Source organism: Juglans regia, chromosome 4, assembly GCF_001411555.2.
Source record: "Juglans regia cultivar Chandler chromosome 4, Walnut 2.0, whole genome shotgun sequence".
Lineage (NCBI taxonomy): Eukaryota > Viridiplantae > Streptophyta > Magnoliopsida > Fagales > Juglandaceae > Juglans > Juglans regia.
Window position 1 is genome coordinate 26,325,294 of NC_049904.1, and position 20,907 is coordinate 26,346,200.

Genomic DNA, 20,907 nt, shown 5'->3' on the forward strand with positions numbered 1-20,907 from the left:
ATTTAGAAGATATGAGATTGATTTTGCTTATGAAGTCTTTGGACATTTTTTTAGATGTATTAAGAGATATGTTTATAAGTGACATGTAATAATTCTCCTCCCCACTCGGATATGGGGCGTTACACTAACCATTTGAGATAGATCATAAAACTTTTTTTTTTTTCCAGCAGGATATGTTTGGCTGAAAGATGGCTAAAATAAATGTACCTAATTTGACCACTAAAACAATTTCTATTTTGTATTAAAAAAAAAAATGCGTTCATCAACCGCCCGATTTACAGGGTATTATGAGAGCACTAAGAGCATTGACAATAGACTAGCCAAATGTCAATACAAGTCCAAACTTTAACTAGATGTGAGAAAAAGCCTCCACATTGGACTAGCCAAGGGTCCAAAGCTTAAGACTTGATGAATAGTAAATCTTAAGTCCTCTCCAAATATGGCTAGCTACTATTCACAATAGAAAGTAATATTTAATTATTTAATCACTTCCCTCTCTTTGAATGGTAAAACATGCATGGCATGCACATTATTTCTATTGATTGATAGAGTAGACACATTATTTCTACAAAGCATGAAGATATAAAAAATATATAAATTGTATTTACAAAAATACAAAATAAAAAAAATATATGTATATAATATTATATTATTATTTTAATTTTATAATGGTTAGTCCAATGTGGATTCATCTAATCAAAAATTGATATTATAGTTAAAAATTAATATTCTAGTCAAATTTTAAACTTCACAATGGCTAGTCCATTGCCAATACTCTAAACTGGTCTAGCCACCGTCAGTTTTTGGCCTCAGTGTATTCATTACACTTGCTGACACAATGAATTTCAAGAGAAATTAAGGTAAGCTGTGTTGAGGGATATAGAGATTGACAGCGGTATCCCCTTGGGAGTTGCATTAAAGAAGATAACGGTTTCCCAAAACTTTGTCAAAAATCCCAGATGATGTAGACAAAATCTCAAAGGTTAAAAAAAAATATATACAAACATGCTAGATGAGGCCTTAGCTTTCACTACCTAGCTTCTAGCATTGTAACAGTAACATGGTTTACAGTGCATGATTCTTCTTTTTTACCAGATGAAAAACTACCTTCTACAGGATTCCGTCCAAGGCAGAAACCGGGCTGTTTAGGCTGAGGCATTGTTGCAGTTTCACTGCTCAACATCAACAACACAGACGATATTGTAGGCCTATCTTCTGCCTGCTCCTGGACACACAGGAGGCCAACCTGTATGCATCTCATCACTTCAGATGAGGAGTATACATCCCCCAGGGATGGATCTATTAATTCCAAACCATTTCCTTCTCTCCAAAGTTTCCATGCCTGAAACGATGTAATTTCAACTTTTTGGTTTATGATTCAGTGTGGTGAAATGTGATTACAATGAAGCATTATTCTTTTAAGAAACTTTGAGTATTTCTTTACTTACATGTCCAAGAAGGTTTAGTTCATTGTTTTGGTAATAAAAACCCCTGTTCTTTTTTCCACTTATAATCTCCAACACTAGAACACCAAAGCTAAAAGCATCAGATTTCACAGAGAAAAGTCCATCCATTGCATATTCGGGAGACATGTAGCCACTGCACAGACAAATAGATATGGATATTATTTATATGTGTGTGTGAGAGAGAGAGAGAGAGAATGAAACAAGTATTGCGAGGAGGTCTGAGTATGATCCAAGAAAGAAGGCTACAGAGATCTTATTATGGTACTCACTATGTTCCAACAACTCTCCTTGTGTTTGCTTCTGTCTGATCCTTACCAAAAATCCTAGCCATGCCAAAGTCTGATATTTTTGGGTTCATTTCTCCGTCAAGTAAAATGTTACTTGCCTTCAGATCTCTATGGATAATTCTAAATCTAGAATCTTGATGAAGATAAAGAAGCCCTCTAGCAATCCCGCATACAATGTGAAATCGCCTTGGCCAGTCCAGTAAGGAGCGTTTTGCTTTATCTGAAACCTCATTTAGCATTATTATAAGTATGTAAACAAACAGAACTCAATTAACTTGACCTCCTACATTCAAAGAGGGACTTACCGAATAAGACAGAATCCAAACTTCTGTTTTCCAAATACTCATAAATGAGCATCTTTTCGTCCATCTCAATGCAGCAACCCAGCAATCGAACAAGATTTCTGTGCTGAAGCCTCGCAATCAATCTAACCTCGGTCTTAAATTCTTCAGTTCCTTGCCCAGAGTTCTTTGAGAGCCTCTTTACTGCTATTTCTTGACCTTCTACCAACCTACCCTGACATGCCACACAGACTACCATCAGCATTAACATAGCGCCTATGTGGATTTGAATCAATGAGAAGTGGAGTGCGTTAACAAAGAACTTACCTTGTAAACACTGCCAAAACCACCTTGTCCCAGTTTGTTTTTGTCGGAAAAATTTTCTGTCGCCATTACTACAGTGACAAAATCAAACAGTGGCAGTTCTAGATCATCCATATTACTGTCACTCGAGTATTCCTTCTTGCTTGAAATGACCGCTTCATTTAACAAAAAAACCTGGCTTCTTTCTTGAAGACCTGGCTTAGATGAAGTAAGAAGAACATTCAGAAAAAGGCAGTGACTTCGTTTCACACTCATTTTTCAAACGGATGATAAATTTTTATACCTTTCCGCATCTTTTGGAATCGGTTCCTCTTCCAAACAAAGTAGATTGTCAATCCTGATAGTAGAATGACTATACCGACCATAATGCTTACAATTGTGATTATTTGCTTAGTCCTGTCAGAACCTTTTCCAGAGCTTACACTTCCACCATCATCTGAAACACAACATATTTTTATGAGTCCTGACTGTTATTTAGGCACAATATACGTGCGTGTATTTCAATATTTGCATTCATGATCATCCTATGATAAAGGAATACATAGATACAATCATAAATACTGCTGCATTAGTCCAAAAATTTACAAAAAAATTCTCCCTCGTATTGAACAAATCAAGAGCTTCAATGAAGCAAAACTTAAATTTAAATAGCTTTCACTGAGGATGTCTTTGAATTCCTCTCCGTTTAACTAAATAAGTCAATTTAACACGGAAATCATTCATTTAAGTACAATGACAAAACTTTAGCTTCATTCTTAAACTTTATTTTACTTATGTACTTATTAACAAAGAATTTGATCTACAAATGAGGGGAATATTAGAATAGATAAATTCAAAATTTTCATAATCTTAGAATTTTGGAATAATTAGTGATTTAACCGACCCCAAATATTACAAATTCTAAAACACAACCTCGAAAGATTACATAGTAAATTTAAGGATAATTTTATTTTGCACCTCTAAGCTGACCTAACGAGTGTCCGCTTGGCCGGCAAACCTTGGTTTCGTCTCCATAAAATGTTTGGGTCGGAAGGCAGAATAGGGTGTCAAAAAAATTTGACCTTTGAACCGACCATGTCATATTATTTTTTTAAAATTATATTTAAATATTTCTGTTGAAAAATATAGCTTATTATGGCCCATTAAAAAGAGTCTAAAGTGGTACTTGTCCAACTTAAGGTAGCAAAAAATAGCCCTAAAGAGGAGGGGATCAACAAGCAAGCCAAAAAGTAAAAAATAAAACTTGCAAAGGAACCCAAATTTATATCAAGCCAAGTTAAGCCAATATCAGAAGTCAGAATGGATGGGAACACTTTACCCATTGTCATTGGCCTAGTTCGAAAAGTCAAAAGTATAACCCTAATCATTGCTGGTGAAAATATTTTTTATGTGTTAAAGTTAGTTTATCTTATACACAACAATTTAGGTGAAGTTGTATTTTTCCAGTTGCCCCCAAACACCAAAAGATATGGGAGGATGGATGATACTTATAAGTATTTAAAACTATTTAAAAGATTAATATACTTCCTAGGGGATAAGATTGGAGTGCAGTTACAGGTCTCACCTTTTATCTCTTCTCCTTGCAATTAATCATTAAAAAAATTATTGGTTTGGTATTTTTCCTTACCACTTGAAAATCTGCTCAATTGAATATGGTCGAGAAAGAAACATGACCAAAATGAATACATTTTATATGTTGTAAATCAATATTCTCTAATAGAAAGAAAAAAACCAAGGAAAGAGTAGAGCCTGACAAAGTTTAACTTACCTTCAAAAATTAAAGAACTAAATACTAACTCATTAAAAAAGTGTTTAAAAAAAACAAGGTGGGGATCATCCCTTGAGGGGATTCTCCAGCCACTCCTATAATGACACCACCTTTGATGCGACGGCGGACCACCCAGCAGAGGGTGATCTCGGCAGCTGGCAAGAGTAGCTTTACAATGTGGGGTTTAGTTCTTGCGACCCCAAAAGATTAGTAAGCAGTAGAACCATACGTGAGGTGATTGTTTGCCACCTTTTGGAATGGCCGGCCTTAGCCACCCCACGTATATACTTTCACTCCATGGCCAGATGGTTGGCACTTACCCCAAAAAAGGTGGTCACCCACCCTGACTTTTTAATACCTTTATTTTAAAGAGGGATTTGTATTTATTGAGACTATTTTTGTAGTTATTGGGTGAGAAATTGACATGTTAGTTATCTTTAAAAGGACCCCATTAAAGTTATTCTCCATTTGTTATACTACACTGATGATCAATTGATGCTGGGAAATGATAATAGTCACCAAGAAAATTGTCAGATCAAGTGGCTTAAAAACAAGTTTTAAAGTAGATCATGATATAAGTATATATAATTATATTTAAAGTTGTTCATACCTAACTCACCACAAAGGCCTTAAAGGTCTCAAAGAAAAATCACATCATTTGTTCAAATTCTTCGCTAGATATTTATGTGCCTTTCACCTTATCATGATCCTATATTTCTACTTTAGGTATGGAAAAGACAAGTAAACAATCAAAACTCTTATAGAGAGTAGCTCTAGTGATGGAATTTGGTGCTACATTGAGAGAAAAAAAGTGAAAAGTAAACAATTATAGGCTCAACATTTCTGCAAACTTTGTCACGCAGGAGAAACAATGTAAAACATAAACTACATACGTTTAAGATGATTTGTTGCACCACAGAACACAGATTCTGTGGACTACGGTTATTTGTGGTGGTTTCACACAAAAAATGAAAATAATAATAAACAGAGAGGTAAAATAAAATAATAAAAAAAATAAAAGATGAGAAAGGTAGATCCGGTGCTATATCAAAGGGCATAGAAAAAGGGTATGGTCAACAGTGAACCCACCAAGTATTTACACCTTTTTGGAAAGAGAATTACTACATATATATAAATATATATAAAAGTAAATTTATAAATTAATATGATTTTATTAAATCCGTTAGATCTACTTTATAATAAAAATAATCTTACAATCTGACGTATCACATTAAATCACATTAATTTATAAATTTATTTTTGTCTAATCCACATTTTGAAAACCCAAAAGATTTAGGAATGGTTTGGATTCAGAGATGAGTTAAGATAGTTTGTAAATAGTAGAATAAAAGTTTAATTATTTATTATATTTTATGTAAAAATTTGATAAAATTATAATGATGAGATGATATAAGTTGAGATGAGTTGAGGTGGATTTTGAATGCAAATAAAGCCACGAATATGATACTAATTCCACCACTGGCGATACCCACAGAATTATTATTGGCTTTCTAACAAATTATTCACCGTCACATTAATTTTGCAAATCAAATAACGTAAAACGTTGTAGCAGTGGGTGGAGCCGACCGAGCCAACAAAGGTCATAAACGACGGCCAGCAAATGCTTAGTTGGGGGCCATTTGGGTGTTCCTAGAAACTGGTCGTGCAGTCTTAGGTAATCAGCTTTTTGGTGGGTCCACAAAGATGGAATCAAAGAAGGAAAAAAATGCTTTACTATAATGTATTTCAGGGAACCAATGAAGGGACAGGAAACAAAAGCCACGATCACCAGCAGTGATCCATGCGAAAGAAACAGCCAAAAAATGGTTATGATTTTGAATCATGGTTTAGCACGTGCTGGTAGTGGTGGCGGTCATGACTCATTACGCCACCCCCTGTGACTTTCCGTCCACGCCACGACTAGTGTTGATGGTTTGGTAGATGGAATCTGCTTTGATTCGCTTTGCATCCCTGTCCTGTGACTTCTGTACAATGCCTATAGACCATGGCTATAAGCTAGTTTGAGTAATATTTTAAACATGTTTTATTATTATTTTTTACTTATTATTTAATATATTATTATTATTATTATTTTATTATTCACAAAATATAATTACATCACTACCAAACGTAACACCCAATTGTGGGGTTTGGTTTCTATTTCAGATTTTTTTTTCATATATTCCTTTTTTTAACATCTTTAAATATTTTTTTTTACAAAAAATAGATAAACTCAATAATATTTATTTACTTAATTACTACGAAAAAAATAAAAAATAATAATAATAAAACAAAAATCGGTCACCATTGATCATCTATCGGTTCAAACTTCATCATCCTTATGAAACAGACGGCTTCTCCCTAGATAGCCTCCAGGAAAATGCAAAATGCTAGTGTAAAACTCTCCAATCTTTCATATAATATCATCAGTGTAATTGAGATCACAAAATCTAAGATCAAAAACAACATTTTTCTAATTCGTTTGGTGTTTATGGACGTTGATGCGAGAATCATGTGCCATAAGTTTAATTGCAGAAAGGTGCAGGTTCTGAAACTATCGAGGCGCAAGACAAGAATACTAAATAATGAAAATCAATAAAAAGAGAGACAAAGGAAAGTATGAACATACCTATTTCAGAAGATGCTAATCGAACGTGGAGATCTTGGCCGCTACCTTGGGTATACTCCCTCGTGTCCATAAGCTCACCGGTCCATGTCACACACCCCTTTCCTCCATTGGTAATCTCGTAATCTGCATAAGCAGTACAAGAGCAATTCTTCAAACACATTTCTTTACAGTCCTCAATACTCATGGTCTTGTTCACAAAAGCAGTCGAAGTCTCCGGCAATTTCATATTCTTCAACAGCAAGAATTTATCTTTCTCACAACCCAAACTCGTATTCCTCATACACCCATCAGACCCATCTCTGAAGTTCCATGCCTGCAGATTCTTGGGCGCAAAGCCTTGCATACATCTGCATACCGGTGAAGAATTTGTGTCACATATACCGTACGGACCGCACTCTTTATAGCTGTCGCATTGATCTTTCGGGGCAAACCAATATAGGTTCCACACCTGCCTGCTTTCAATCCAGGTATACCTTTGAAGATTACCGGTTGCATTCATAATCAACCGGGAAAGCGGAGACGCATTTGTTACCGAAAATGAGTAAGATACATAGTGTGAATCCATAACAAAGTTAAAGTCGAGACCGTTTAAAGGATCCATTTCCGGTACCCCACTGAACCTTTTGCCGTTCCAGGGCCCGCTTCGATATTTTGGTACTCGTTTGTTCAACAAGAAAATTTCTGGGAATCCATGGAAATCTAACTTGAAAGAGTAGTCTCCGGTTGAAGGGTCCGCTGAGCTCTTCCACGACCTCAAGTACCGTTCGAAACCAGTGTCCAAGTCCCACCCTAGCTTCATACCCGGTAACAAAGTGTCCGTAGGATAATCAAAACTCTGCCATAGATACTTTTTCGGGTCGTTCTCGCTTATTTCTCGGACCACAAGATTTCCAGAATCTAAAAGCTGAACGACTGGATTAACGACCTGCGTTTGATTCGACGACCACGACAGCTTCCCATCTTGGTGGATAACAACTAGGTTTCCATTGTCACCGATTTTGAAGGTGCCGGAGGAGTTTGAAAGTGGGGTATCTTTATTTGCAACCCAAACAACCGTTTTATCAGGGATGTCTCTGTACCATATTCCCAGGTACCACTTTGAGTTGCCTGGATCGAAGAAACCCAGCTCAAAAACTTGGCCGGCGGACAAAAGGGTTTTGTCTTTTGAGAGTGATTGTGTTGCAGTTAAGGTGTCCAAAGAGATGGCTATTTTGGGGAAGAAAGCGAGGCAGAAAACAGTGAAACAATGGAGCTTAGTGATGTCTCTCATTGTGCGTGCAATGGGAGGCTTCTCTGCGTAAGCATATGAGAGGTGGGGTATTTGTTTTCTTCTATGTTGTCGAGGCCATTTGGTTTTCTTTGGTGGGTAGAGAGGAAAGCAGAGAATGCTGACCTCTACCTTCCCTTATTTTTCTTGGTCGTCCTCCTCACCGTTTCCTCTTTCGATTAGGGAATTTCGAAATGTGACTGAAATTCTGAGTGGGATGGGCTTCGAGAATATATATTGGGCTTGCAAATGGGTTTTTCAGGGTCAAAATTGGTAGGCGATCTACGAAACCAAAGACAAGGCCCTCGTTTTGTCAATTTATTTAAGGAAAATATTAAAAATAGAGTGATGCTAGCTGTCACCTAGTAGTGACTGCTGAACGTACCGTCATCTAGATAAAATTTATTATTTTTATTTTTTTATATTTTTTAAATATTTTAAAAAGTAAAAAATATATTAATATATTAATAATCATTTCTTTAATCAAAAAATAAAAAAAATTAAATGCATAAATGATCAAAATAAAGAGTCAAATGAGAGGGCATACTAGCATTATTATTAAATATAAAGGTTTTGCTAATCATTATCCCACATCACACATTACACATATTTTAATGTTTTAATTTTTAATTTTTTTTTCTTTATGCTAAACTAATTGATCCATACATTACATACGTACTAAGATGGAAAAAGAAAAAAAAATTAAAAAATGTGTAGTGTGTGGGATGCTAATTGGTTCATATATAAGATTTACATGATTCTATGAATAATTATAAAAGTAATGTTACATATATACAGTCGTAAAATGTGCAAGTATCGTACAATTCTTTTGAAAAAAAGATGTGGTCTACTATTAAAAAATTAATTTTCTTCTCATGTGGGTCTAATATTTATTCATTTTTTTAAAGTGATTGTACAGCGCTTGCATACTCATAACTGCAACTATTATTTCTCTAATTATAATTAAGTAGTACTCGATATAAAATAATCTCTACCATAAAATTATGTATCACTACAAATTTATTGAATTCGAGTATCATCATGTCACGCTATCAATGGATTTAATAATTTTCCTTATTCACCTATCGAGAAGGATTATTGGTAGTAGTGGGCTTGCATAATGTTAGGGGGACACATGATATTCATCCTTGTATATATACATATATGTATATATATGTTTATTTTCATTTCTTTTCTTATTAAAAAATCAATTGGCAAACTCATTCATCATGATATCAATTATGAAAAGGGTTTTCAATGTTTTAAATTAATATTCCCAACGGTTCATGCATGATTTGTAATTTATAACACAATTTATATAGAGGACTTTAGTACATGATTCCACACCTAAATGAGACTTTAGTGTATATGAAATAAGAGTAATGCTAGAGAGAAGTCATTATAGCAGTGTACACTTTGCACTCATTGCATGACTGCTTCTAGTTGATTGTTTTCAACACTCACTTGGAGAGATGTGTAGTCTAGATAATGTTACAATCAACTAGAAGTAGTCACGTAGTGAGTGTAAAATGTACACCATTATAGTGGCCTCTCTCTAACATTACTCATAGAATAATATCTGGATGAAGATAAGTATTCATGAATTGACCTTAGGCTAACTTTATATACTCCTATTATTGATCAGCAGCAGCAGTAGTAGTAGTTAACAACAAATCAAGATAAAAGTTAGCAATAATTATTGAAAATGCCAAATTGAAAAGGCAAAAAGATGAGAGAAATTAATATATAATCATAATTATAAGGCGCGGAGAAATTAACAAATTTCATTGCATCATTAGATTTGACTTTCTATCCCTAGCTAGATTGAAAATATATCTCCTTTATTTTTGGTTTCATCTCAAACTTTGACTTAATCTGCAAAAATTTAATTATGACATTAATTAAGATCATTACCTGATTAATTAGTTTGGGTCCACACACACGCAGGCACGCGTATAATAAGCACTTAGTATGCTTTATAGTCTATTCTACTGTTACCTAGCTAGCTACTTGAGTTATTAAGATAGAAATGTCTAAAGTACTCTGGATGTGGTGTAAAGGGGGTTTTACAGTACTTTTCAACTAGAAGCTAGCGAGCGCATCAGTTTTTCTCACCATACCTAATTAAAATACATGATGACTCAGTACTCATCATACACAACCAACGCTTATAATATATATATTTTTAAAAATAAAAGACTAATACTAGCTACAGTACTTATAAACTCTAGCCGCCGACGACTGGATCCCAAACGTCTACTTGTTAGGTTTTGGCGAGCTTCAGCGCGCAGTACTTCTTCTTTCATTGTGTGCCGGCCTGGCCTTTGTTTTTTTCTCCCCATACTTTAGGTACTTCGCCCTTTTAAAGCAAGGCAGACTAACTTTGGATCTTTTTCTCTTCTTGCATGTGCACGATATTTGCATTCTTTTGGTGTGCAAAATGTGTGTACAGTTCCAATGGATACTTTTCTCATGATTTTTCAGTACTATCAATATATAGAAGAAAATAGTGAAATATTTCTGAAATTAAAATAAAAGGTATTTTATAGATCATCACTTGGTTCAATTTTTCATTTCTTAGATTTTTTTTTTAATTCTCCTCATTCTCTATTCAATAAACTTTTGCACATCGGTAAGTAACAAAAAAAAAAAAAAAAAAAATCACTTAGGCTCGTTCTATTCTAGCGATGAAAGTTTTCTAGAGGCATATTATATCTTGAAACCACCCATGCATGAATTAACATCATGATGAAGAGCGTGCTTATATATATAGAATGATGTAATTGTACGTAATTCCATCATAATTCACTATAAGAAAATTATTTATTTACGATTAGTTAATTCTAACAAAATGACTATTTGTAATTAAAATTAGTTACGAATAATCTTTTGGTTGCAATAATTGATCACAAAAGTTCATTTTTCTTGTAGTGAGTTTTCAAGCCTATTTAGAATAATATGTTGTATTGCTTTTTTTTTTTAATAAAATCTGTATTTTTTTTGCTTTTGTGTGATTAGATCACTCACAAATATTGGCTTATAACTAGCTATATAGTTGCAGAATAGACACAGTCGATAAGGTAATTTGTTAAAATTAAATATTTATCCAAATTGAAATTCCATTAAACTCCCCTTCCATATATCATGTGCCCGGCCAAAGTTGTAATTAATATCCATGTTATTATTTTGGTTCCAGACTTGTTCTAGCACACTTTTCTTTGTGGTTTTAAGTATGAAAGATTGAATGTAGAACACTAGTACTAGCTTAGCCAAATGTCAGTAGAAACCCAAACGTCAGGTCTGATCCTCGCCTTCACCAGAGGCAACAGTTCTCCACCATCAACTTTGATCATCCTCCATTGCCACTTCAACTCCGACATTGTCAGCATCACCTCCGTCACGGACGTAGCCTCAACTGGCAGCATTTGGAGAATTAGTCCACCTTTGTGAAATTAATCTATCGAGCCCCTTCGCTGCCCTCATTTCACGCAACAGGTTTGAACGTCCATCACCTCTGCACCACCCACAGCAGCAATGTCTAGTCTTCGTGACGCCACAATTGAGCCAGGTATGGCCTTCGATGACGCATGGCTTGTCCTCTATTCCCTTTGTTGTGTAATTGATTTTTGAGTTTTTTGTGCTCTCTCTCTCTCTCTCTCTCACAGAACTGGTAAACACAGGAACTGATCTCGACAAATCACTCTTTACCCTGAAAACAAGCTAGGTAACATCCGATCCCAACTGCTTTATGATTTTGAACATTGGTGTAAGAAAGTTGGATAAAAGAAAGTTTGGCATAAGAATAAAATTAAATGGAATGATATATTATATAATTGTTGGATTGAAGAAATGTTGGCAAAAGAAGATGGTTAATTAGATGGAAAATGTAGATATTCGGTTGGTAAGTTAAAGAGATTTATATGGGATTTAATATAATTGTAATCAATGAATTTACATATTAATGTTAGATTAGGAAAAATGGCCGTTGAAAATAAAAGCAAAAAATAATAGTTTAATTAGAATGAACTAAACAATCATTATGTTATAAATTATAAAAAAAAAAACAAAAAATCATAAAAGTGCACGTTATAAATTATGAAACTTAACATAAAATATATTTGATTTAATTAACAATTAACATATGACTAGTAGAACTTCAAAATATAACAAAAATAAATTAGACAAAGAAATAATGAAAATGTCTTAAATTAATAATAATTATTTATTATATAAAGCTTAGATGGATAATCTAATGTGTGATTGTCTTTTGAGTGGAATAGACAAAAGGTAGAATATGTGATTGATATTATTAGGCAAACTTAGGCTAATAGGATGGGCAAGCTGATGCTACTACGTACTATGAGAGCAAGGTATTTTAAACCCGGGCGGGTGGAGCTACCTACCCGCACCCATGAACTTCTAATCTCTTAACCAAATCCTGCCCGCTCGTCCGTTTGGGCAGGGCAAATTGCCCGTCCAAACCCATTCGATATCGTTGATGTGACATGTATGATTTTGAGATATGATTCAATTTTTAATTTTCATTTTTTTGTTGGCTAACACATGCATGCCTACCACATGATTCGCCACTTATGCGAATGTTACATAGGTGGTGTCGCAAGTAGCTACCATATTACTCGCTTAGCTAATTCGAAGAATGTGCAATCTTATTCAATGGGGCGCATGAGTATATGCTAATTATTCCATATTCACCATGTTGGCCTTTTCGTTTGCAAAATAAGCTCATGATGACATTGTCAACTTTTCTCATTGGATTTCAAAGATCATATATAAATATATATATATATATATATATATATCATCATATTCAATCAAGATCAACTGATAATGATCAATGACTTTGATTCCCAAGCTAGGAAAATAAAATAAAAAAACAACTTTGATTCTACAATGCTGGCAGATCACTTCAAATTCTTTCCTTATAATAATATATTTGGTTTTTTCCTTATCATCACGTTTCTTATAATAATATATTTGGCAGATCACTTCAAATTCTTTGGGGTCGTTTTGAATCTGCAGGTTTGTTGTCTACTACTCTTTTAATTTAGCGGCCATCATATATGTTCAAACCATTAATTAATTAATAAAAGAGAAAACCTAACATATATGCTTGTTGACCAAGATTCATGAAGCACATGAACTTAAAGTTAAAGCTGGTTCATATCTGCAGATTTACAAAATACAGTACTCTAAGTAACTTAATTGGCCTTTTTAATTAGAGATATAAATTATGCATGGTGGGTACGTAGCGATGATCGATCCTGCATTAATGTTAAAAAACTGAGCTCTGCATGGATTTATTAGGTCTACTAATTTTGTTATATATATATATATATATATATATATATATATATATGTATTCTGGTCCTAAGATTCGAGCATTTTTAATAAACTTCAAAACAGGAAAAGAGAGAGAAACTTGTCCATGCAGCATGGAGGACCAACAGCTAGCCATGCTCTTATTCCATGCAGATCATGATATATAGTGAAGAAGCCATGCATGCATGGGGCACCATCATGACCACGTACCATGCATATATGTAAGTTATTTATGATTCAAGTTTTGGGAAATAATTAATGTACTTCTGAATTTGAAAAAAAAAAAAAAGAAAAAAAAAGAAAAGAAGATCATAACATAATACAAAGCAAGGTTATTGAGATCTCAAAACCCAAATGACTCGAAGCTAGCACAGGTCCATGCAGAAAACGTACAAATTCAGCAAATTAAAAGCCCATGAAGTTGTTGCATGCACCAACCCATCATCGATCAAAGCAACTTAATTAGGAACTTCAAATTTGTGTTCGTCAAGGTATATTATGCGAAGTGCTCTAGCTACCCTTCTATGATATGAATTTGGAGAATTTTAACATTTATATGACCTTAAATTTGTGGTATGCAATATTTATCAAACACATGAGGAGCTTGTGTTACATTTTAGAATATGTAATCGTAGGTCTATAATTGTGAAGTGGCTCATTTTTACTACCATTGTTATTTTTATTTTTTTGTTTTTTTGAGGACCTAAAATTGTCACAAATGGTGTTGTTTACAACCAAATTTAATTCGTTGTCATAAAATGTTTAAAATAAATGATTTCTCACTAGGGATGTAATCGACTAGTTGAGCTTAGCCAAACCGGTTTTTGGCTTGCCAAGCTCGACTCGACTAAAAAAACTTGAGCTCGAGATTTTTATTTAACCTTTGTTTGAACTCGACTTTGTAAGATAAAATTTCAACTCAAGCTCGTCCCAAAAACAAGCTCGAGCTTGGCTCAAGTTGTTTATTATTATTTTTAAATAAGATTTACTAATTAATAAATTAGGTAAATAAAAAAACTAATATTAGAGTACAACTAATAAGTAGAATCTCTATTGAATTATAAGATTTTAAAAATTTATAAATAATTAATATGTAGCTAGTTTATATTTATCCATAATAACAATATATTATATGTTTACATAAATTATTAATATATACACATAATATGATAACATATATCTATTTCATATATGGTTCATACATATTAGATATGAAATTATTAAATCTTATCGACTAATTATTGTATAAATTATAAAATATAGCTATGAAGCATATTCAATATATAAGCAAAAGTAATTTGGTTACATATTATATATTTAATTATAAAAGAGTTACTTATATTATTAGCTAATACATATATATGTATATATACATAAGATTTTAAAAATTTATAAATAATTTATAAGTAATTAATATGTAGCTAGTTTAGATATGAAATTATTAAATCTTATAGACTAATTATTGTATAAATTATAAAATATAGCTATGAAGCACATTCAATATATGGGCATAAGTAATTAGGTTACATATTATATATTTAATTATAAAAGTGTTATATTATTAGCTAATATATATATATATATGTATATATACATAAGTGTATGTATATATTTATCAATATATGAATAAGCTTTAATCGAGTGGATTTGGGCATAAACAAGTGAGCCTTAACGAGCCTTAGTTGAGTTGAGTTGAATTTAGTCAGGTATGTGTCATTTAGTAATCAAGCAGGTATCTACTTTCACCGTCGAGTTTTGTTTTGTTTTTTTTTTCTTCATGAGTCGAGTTCAACTCGAATTTAATCGAGCGAGTACCGAGCGGGTTATTGAATATACTGGTTCATTTACAACCCTATTTCTCACCAAAATATTTTAGCAAAATAAAGTCCATTACAATGGCTACAAGTAACATACCTCAATGATACCAAGTTGCATAGTGGTTGGCATGTGCTTGGGTAGTATTTTACCTTAATGTTTAAAAGTATTCCACGCATGCTATTGGTTAATGATGGTGGTTTTTTTTTTTCATTTATGCCCTTGAGCTCTGGTGAAGTTAACCATCTGCATTGCTTGAGTTTTTTCCCCTTCCCCTTTCCCCCAAATTGCCCTTTCTCTCCTCAATTTTCTTCTAATTTGATTTTTCCTTCCTCTCTATTCTCATTCCATATGTTGATGCATTTTTTAGACAAGCCAAAGAGGAAGGAGGAGCCGTCTTCATCTCACAATGGTTGCTTGAGTGTCAATATGGGTTGTTACATTTATCCATGACAGAAGATAATAAAAGAAATATAGAAGAGAGAAGTAAAGATAATAAGAACTCAAGCTGTTTGATACAAAGTCTCAGTCATCGTGAGTATGCCGAGAGTCTACCATTACTATTTATATGTTCATTACATCAACACTAGAGGTATTGTATCGTTTGAAGACAAAGTATACAAGGTAAGTTTGACAAAGAAATACAATGAAGAATTAGCCGTTGGAGAGGGAGCGGGATTATCTTGCGACGTTGTTGTGATTGAGGAGGCTGGGATTGATAGTCGTTGTTGGGATTGAAGAGGCTGTGATTACGGGTTCTTCATTTGGTAAGTCTTCGTCTATGCTTGGTAATTCTTCAATTGTCGTGCTTGGATTGTTTGTGCTAATATGCCCTCGCAAACTGTGCCGAGGTACGAGGCCAAGTTTGGTGCAAAGAGGAGATAGAGCCGGGCACCCTAGTGGTTTGGTAAAAATGTCAGCAATTTGCAAAGAGGCCGAAACATGGCGAGTATGGAGAAGCCCAAGAGCAACACGTTCATGTACATAGTAATAGTCGATCTCAATGTGTTTGCTACGAGCATGGAAAACTGGGTTAACGGTCATGTAAAGTGCACTGAGATTGTCACAAAGTAGTAAAGGCAGGGCATGTAGCGTGATGCCGAGATCACGAAGGAGGAAAGAGATCCAAGTGAGTTCAGCTGTGGTTTGGGCCATAGCTCTATATTCAGCTTCAATGCTTGAGCGAGAGACAGTATGCTATTTTTTGCTGTCCAAGAAATACTGTTACTACCAAGAAATACACAACAGCCTGTTGTTGACCGTCGGGTGAGTGCACATCCAGCCCAATCTGCATCAGAGAAAGCATAAAGATCAAGTGTAGAGTTGGAACTTAAACAAAGGCCTAAGTCAACTGTGCCTTTCACATATTGGAGTATACGTTTGACCATTTTAAAATGAGCGTCAGTAGGAGAATGCATAAATTGAGATACAAAATTAACACTATATGCAAAGTCAGGGCGAGTAAGGGAAAGATATTGAAGAGCACCAATAAGGCTACGATAATAAGTAGGGTCAGAATATGGTGTTGTGGATGTAAGATCTTTGGTCTTGGCCATCATGGGGGTGCCCATGGGCTTACAATCACTCATTTGGGCACAGTCTAAAATATCATGGGCATATTTTGCTTGGGTCAGGGTAAGGCCATCAGGAGTTTGAGTAATTTGGACCCCTAAAAAATAATGGATAGGACCCAGGTCTTTCATGGAAAATTGATTACTAAGGGTGGAAATAAATTCAAAAAGAAAATCTGAGGAGGAACCAGTAATTAATATATCATCAACATATAATAGTAATATAAGACAACCACGAGAGGAACGATAAATAAATAAAGAGGAATCAGCAGTACTACAATGAAAATCATATGTAAATAAGAAACTACTGAATTTATCAAACCATGCACGTGGGGCTTGCTTTAAGCCATACAAAGCTTTGTTTAATTTACAAACATGAGAAGAGTGGATAAAACCTAGAGGTTGTTCCATGTAGACGGGTTCATTGAGATCACCATGGAGAAAAGCATTCTTGACATCCAGCTGTCGAATGTCCCAATGTTTGATCAAGGCAATAGTAATAACAGTCCGTATAGTGCTTGGATGGATCACCGGAGAAAAGGTTTCATGATAGTTAATACCAGCTATTTGGTGAAAGCCTTTGGCTACCAGACTAGCTTTCAACCGATCAAGTGTTCCATCTGCATTGAGTTTGGTCTTAAAAATCCATTTGCAACCAATAACATTCATAGAGGACTCACGAGGAACAAGAGTCCATGTATTATTGGCATACAAGGCTTTTAGCTCATCAAGCATGGCTTTGAGTCCATCCAGGGTCATTGAGGGCAGATCGAATGGTTTTGGGTTCTTTCGGTATGTTACTTAGATCATGGAGATTTGCATATTTGGGATTGGGTTTGCGAATACCAGCACGGGAGCGGGTAATCATGGTGTGTTCAGATGGTGGTGGGGGGGTCGATATAGGTGAAGGAGCTGGACATGGAGATGAAGGAGAGCTGTCGGGAGGGGCTGAAGCAGGGAGATGAGGTGGTGGGTGAGGGGCGAGGGAGGGGATGGGTGAAGGTAGTGGAATATTTAGGTCAGAGAGAGGAGGAAGTAGGTGGGGTCGATGGAGGTGAAATCCAAATGTCAAAGATAGACAACGTTGGCTCGGAGGGTGGGGAAAGGTGAAGATTCCCAGGATTTTTGTAAGGAAAAGTAAGTTCATCAAAAACAACATGGCGAGATACATAAGTTTGACAAATAGGTGGGTGATAGCATTTGTACCCACGATGGCGGTCACTATAGCCTGAAAAGACACGTGGTAGGGTTTTGGATCAAATTTATTTTGCTTAGTGTCCCAAGTGTAGGGATAACATTTGGAGCCAAAAATATGCAAGGATCGATAATCAGGAAATGTGCCATAAAAAATAGAGAAAGGGGATTGTAAATCAAGAGTAGAAGTGGGGAGACGATTAATTAAGAAGACAACAGTGGCAAACGCCTCAACCCAAAAACGTTTTGGAACACCACTATGAAAAAGCATTGTCATACCATGTTCACGAATGGTACGATGACGCCGTTCTATAGTGTCGTTTTGTTCAGGAGTATGGGGGCAAGAAAACTGGTGAATAATGCCTTGCTTTTGTAAATGAGAGGTAAATTGATTGTTAGCAAATTCACCACCCCCATCAATTTGAAAAACTTTTATTTTTTTATTGAATTGGCGTTCTACATATTTTTCAAAAGATAAAAAGGTTGGGAAAAAATCAGATTTTTTGTGGAGTGGAATGAACCACATAAATTTAGAAAAAGCATCAATCAAGCAAGCATAGTAAGAGAATTTACCAACAGAAACGACAGGGGCAGGGCCCTATAAATCACAATAAACTTTATCAAAAATAGTATGAGTTAAACTAGAAGAGAGTAAAAAAGAAAATTTACTTAATTTGCCTAACTGACAACTTTCACAAATAGACTGAATTTTATTAGTGCCTGAAATTTGAATAAGTCCTTTAGATTTAAGGACTTGAATAGCAGAGGCCTAAAGATGTCCCAAACGCTGATGCCACACATCTTCAAAGACAGTCCGAAAACGAGTTGAGAAATGTGCTTCGTAAGAGGCAGATAAAGTGTAGAGGTTACCTTTCCGTCGCCCGCTCATTAGGATGCGGTTGGTCTCCCATTCCTTAACAACAAAACGTCCACCATAAAATTCACAGTTATAAGGATAATCACTGGTAAGTTGGCCAATAGATAACAGATTTTTTTGCTAGTGCTGGTACTAAAAGAACATCACGTAATTTAATTCGAGAGGAACCATTATTGATATACGTATCACCAACATGTGTAATAGCTTGAGAACTACCATTGCCACTAATGACAGCATCAGGACCAAAATAGCAACGTAAATTTTCAAGCATACCTGAGTTACCTATCATATGAGCAGATGCCCCAGAGTCAGCAATCCATTCATTTTCAGGAGAAAGTTGGTCCAATGTCAGAGCGGCTAGTGCTTGAGGAATATCATCAGGCTCGTACGAGTGATTAAATCGGTTCCAACATTTAAGTGCAACATGACCCCTTTTTCCACAAATTTGGCATGTGGGTGGTGGGTCATGGGTCTTGGTGGGACGGTCAGTGGGCTCACATGTTGTAGAAGTGCCACCTGAAGAAGCCCCTGTGTGAGGAACCAACCCTTGTTGATTCTCGCGTATAGAATGACTGGCTGGGTGAAACCCACGGCCACGAGAGGAGAAGTGTCGTTGCTACGAACAACCACCACCACGGTGGTCTTTGAAGGTCGTCGTACCTGTCCGATTTCCATAAAATGCAAACGAATTGTTAGATTCATGAAGATTAGTGCAAATTTCATACCCTTGAAGGAGCGAGATTATCTCGGCGTAGGAAGGCATGGGAGGCTTGAGCATCAAGGTGGTGAACGGCTCATAGCGGGAACCAAGGCTGTTCAATAGAGAAAATACTTTCATTTTTTCCGCAACTGGCCTCCCGATCGATGTCAAGTTATCGCACAAAGTTTTGAAAGTTCTAAGATGATCGGCAAAGGGCGTTGATGGGTCCTTCTTGAGGTATGTAAGTTGCTGGGCAAGATGAAATTCACACTCTTGTGAATCATGAGCATACGCTACCTTGAGTGCCATCCATACGTGATGAGCAGAGTCCAATCCGACAATAAGGCCAAGTGCCTCTTTCGAGAGGGTACCAATAATCCATCCTCTGAGTAGGCGGTCTGATTTGCGCCATTGAAGATACTCTGAGTTTTGTTCTTGTTTTCCCAAGTCTGATGCTCCATCAAGAGGTGGGTTGAATTCGGGAGGAGCAGAGTCCCCGTGAAGAAGATGATCTACTAAGTCTTGGCTCTCAGCTAAGGCTAGGAGTTGTTTAGGCCAAAGGGGGTAATTGCTGTTGTTGAGACGTAGAGTGACAAAATTTCCAACATTGAGAGCAACGGTGGCCATGGAGGAAGAATCTCTTCACTCACACGGTCTCTGATACCATGAAGAAATTCAGGGGCCTAACTCATCTTATAAAACTGGTTCTACAAGAGAGGATTGCTCATTGCTTATAAACATGTCCAAGACCTTATCCACAGCCAATGTGGGATTATTCTTCAACACCCTCCCTCATGTGCAGGTCAATATTTTTCCTGGTCCTTGTCACGATGTAAGTAGTGTTGACCCCCATTCGTCCTGTGGCAGTCTCTGATACCATAAAGATAATAAGAACTCAAGCTTTTTGATACAAAGTCTTAGTCATCGTGAGTATGTCGAGAGTCTACCATTGCTATTTATATGTTCATTACATCAACACCAGATGTATTGTACCGTTTGAAGACAAAGTATTCAAGGTAAGTTTGACAAAAAAATACAATGAAGAATTAGCCGTTGGAGAGGAAGTGGGATTATCTTGCGACGTTGCTGTGATTGAGGAGGTTAGGATTGATAGCCGTTGCTGGGATTGAGGAGGTTGTGATTACAGGTTCTTCATTTGGTAAGTCTTCGTCTATGCTTGGTAATTCTTCAATTGTCGTGCTTGGATTGTTTGTGTTAATAAGAAGTTAATAGATTTACTTGATTTGGCAAAAAACTTACATCCTTAGAATATTTGGAGAGCAAATCAACTATGCTGGATGATTTGTATAGTCTTTCTTAGCCTCACATATGTCACAGTACAATAGCGATAGTACAATGGAGGTTGCGAATCGTCTTGCCTAAAGGAT

General features: G+C 35.5%; 2 protein-coding genes across 2 annotated transcripts; both read right to left on the bottom strand.

The window, feature by feature from the left end:
- Window positions 1-892: 892 nt before the first annotated feature.
- On the bottom strand, window positions 893-8,227 carry LOC108999067 (receptor-like serine/threonine-protein kinase SD1-8). The gene is made up of 7 exons (XM_018975865.2): window positions 6,756-8,227; window positions 2,642-2,794; window positions 2,362-2,552; window positions 2,059-2,269; window positions 1,736-1,973; window positions 1,449-1,599; window positions 893-1,342 (listed from the first exon to the last, which is right to left on the bottom strand). The coding sequence occupies exons 1-7, from the start codon at window positions 8,023-8,025 to the stop codon at window positions 1,031-1,033; spliced, it is 2,526 nt and encodes an 841-aa protein (XP_018831410.1). The 5' UTR covers window positions 8,026-8,227; the 3' UTR covers window positions 893-1,030.
- An 8,121-nt stretch (window positions 8,228-16,348) lies between these two features.
- On the bottom strand, window positions 16,349-17,507 carry LOC118348222 (uncharacterized mitochondrial protein AtMg00820-like). Its single transcript, XM_035689265.1, has 2 exons — window positions 17,124-17,507; window positions 16,349-16,465 (listed from the first exon to the last, which is right to left on the bottom strand). Exons 1-2 carry the CDS (start codon window positions 17,505-17,507, stop codon window positions 16,349-16,351), a joined length of 501 nt encoding a protein of 166 aa, XP_035545158.1.
- Between the last annotated feature and the right edge of the window lie 3,400 nt (window positions 17,508-20,907).

Coding starts and splice junctions, on each gene's coding strand:
- LOC108999067 (XM_018975865.2), bottom strand. CDS start 8,025: ATGAGAGACATCACTAAGCTCCATTGTTTCACTGTTTTCTGCCTCGCT. Junction 2,795..6,755: donor ATTAGCATCTTCTGAAATAG/GTATGTTCATAC, acceptor GTTGTGTTTCAG/ATGATGGTGGAAGTGTAAGC. Junction 1,343..1,448: donor AACTAAACCTTCTTGGACAT/GTAAGTAAAGAA, acceptor ACATCGTTTCAG/GCATGGAAACTTTGGAGAGA.
- LOC118348222 (XM_035689265.1), bottom strand. CDS start 17,507: ATGACCCTGGATGGACTCAAAGCCATGCTTGATGAGCTAAAAGCCTTG. Junction 16,466..17,123: donor GTTTTATCCACTCTTCTCAT/GTTTGTAAATTA, acceptor TCTCTGATGCAG/ATTGGGCTGGATGTGCACTC.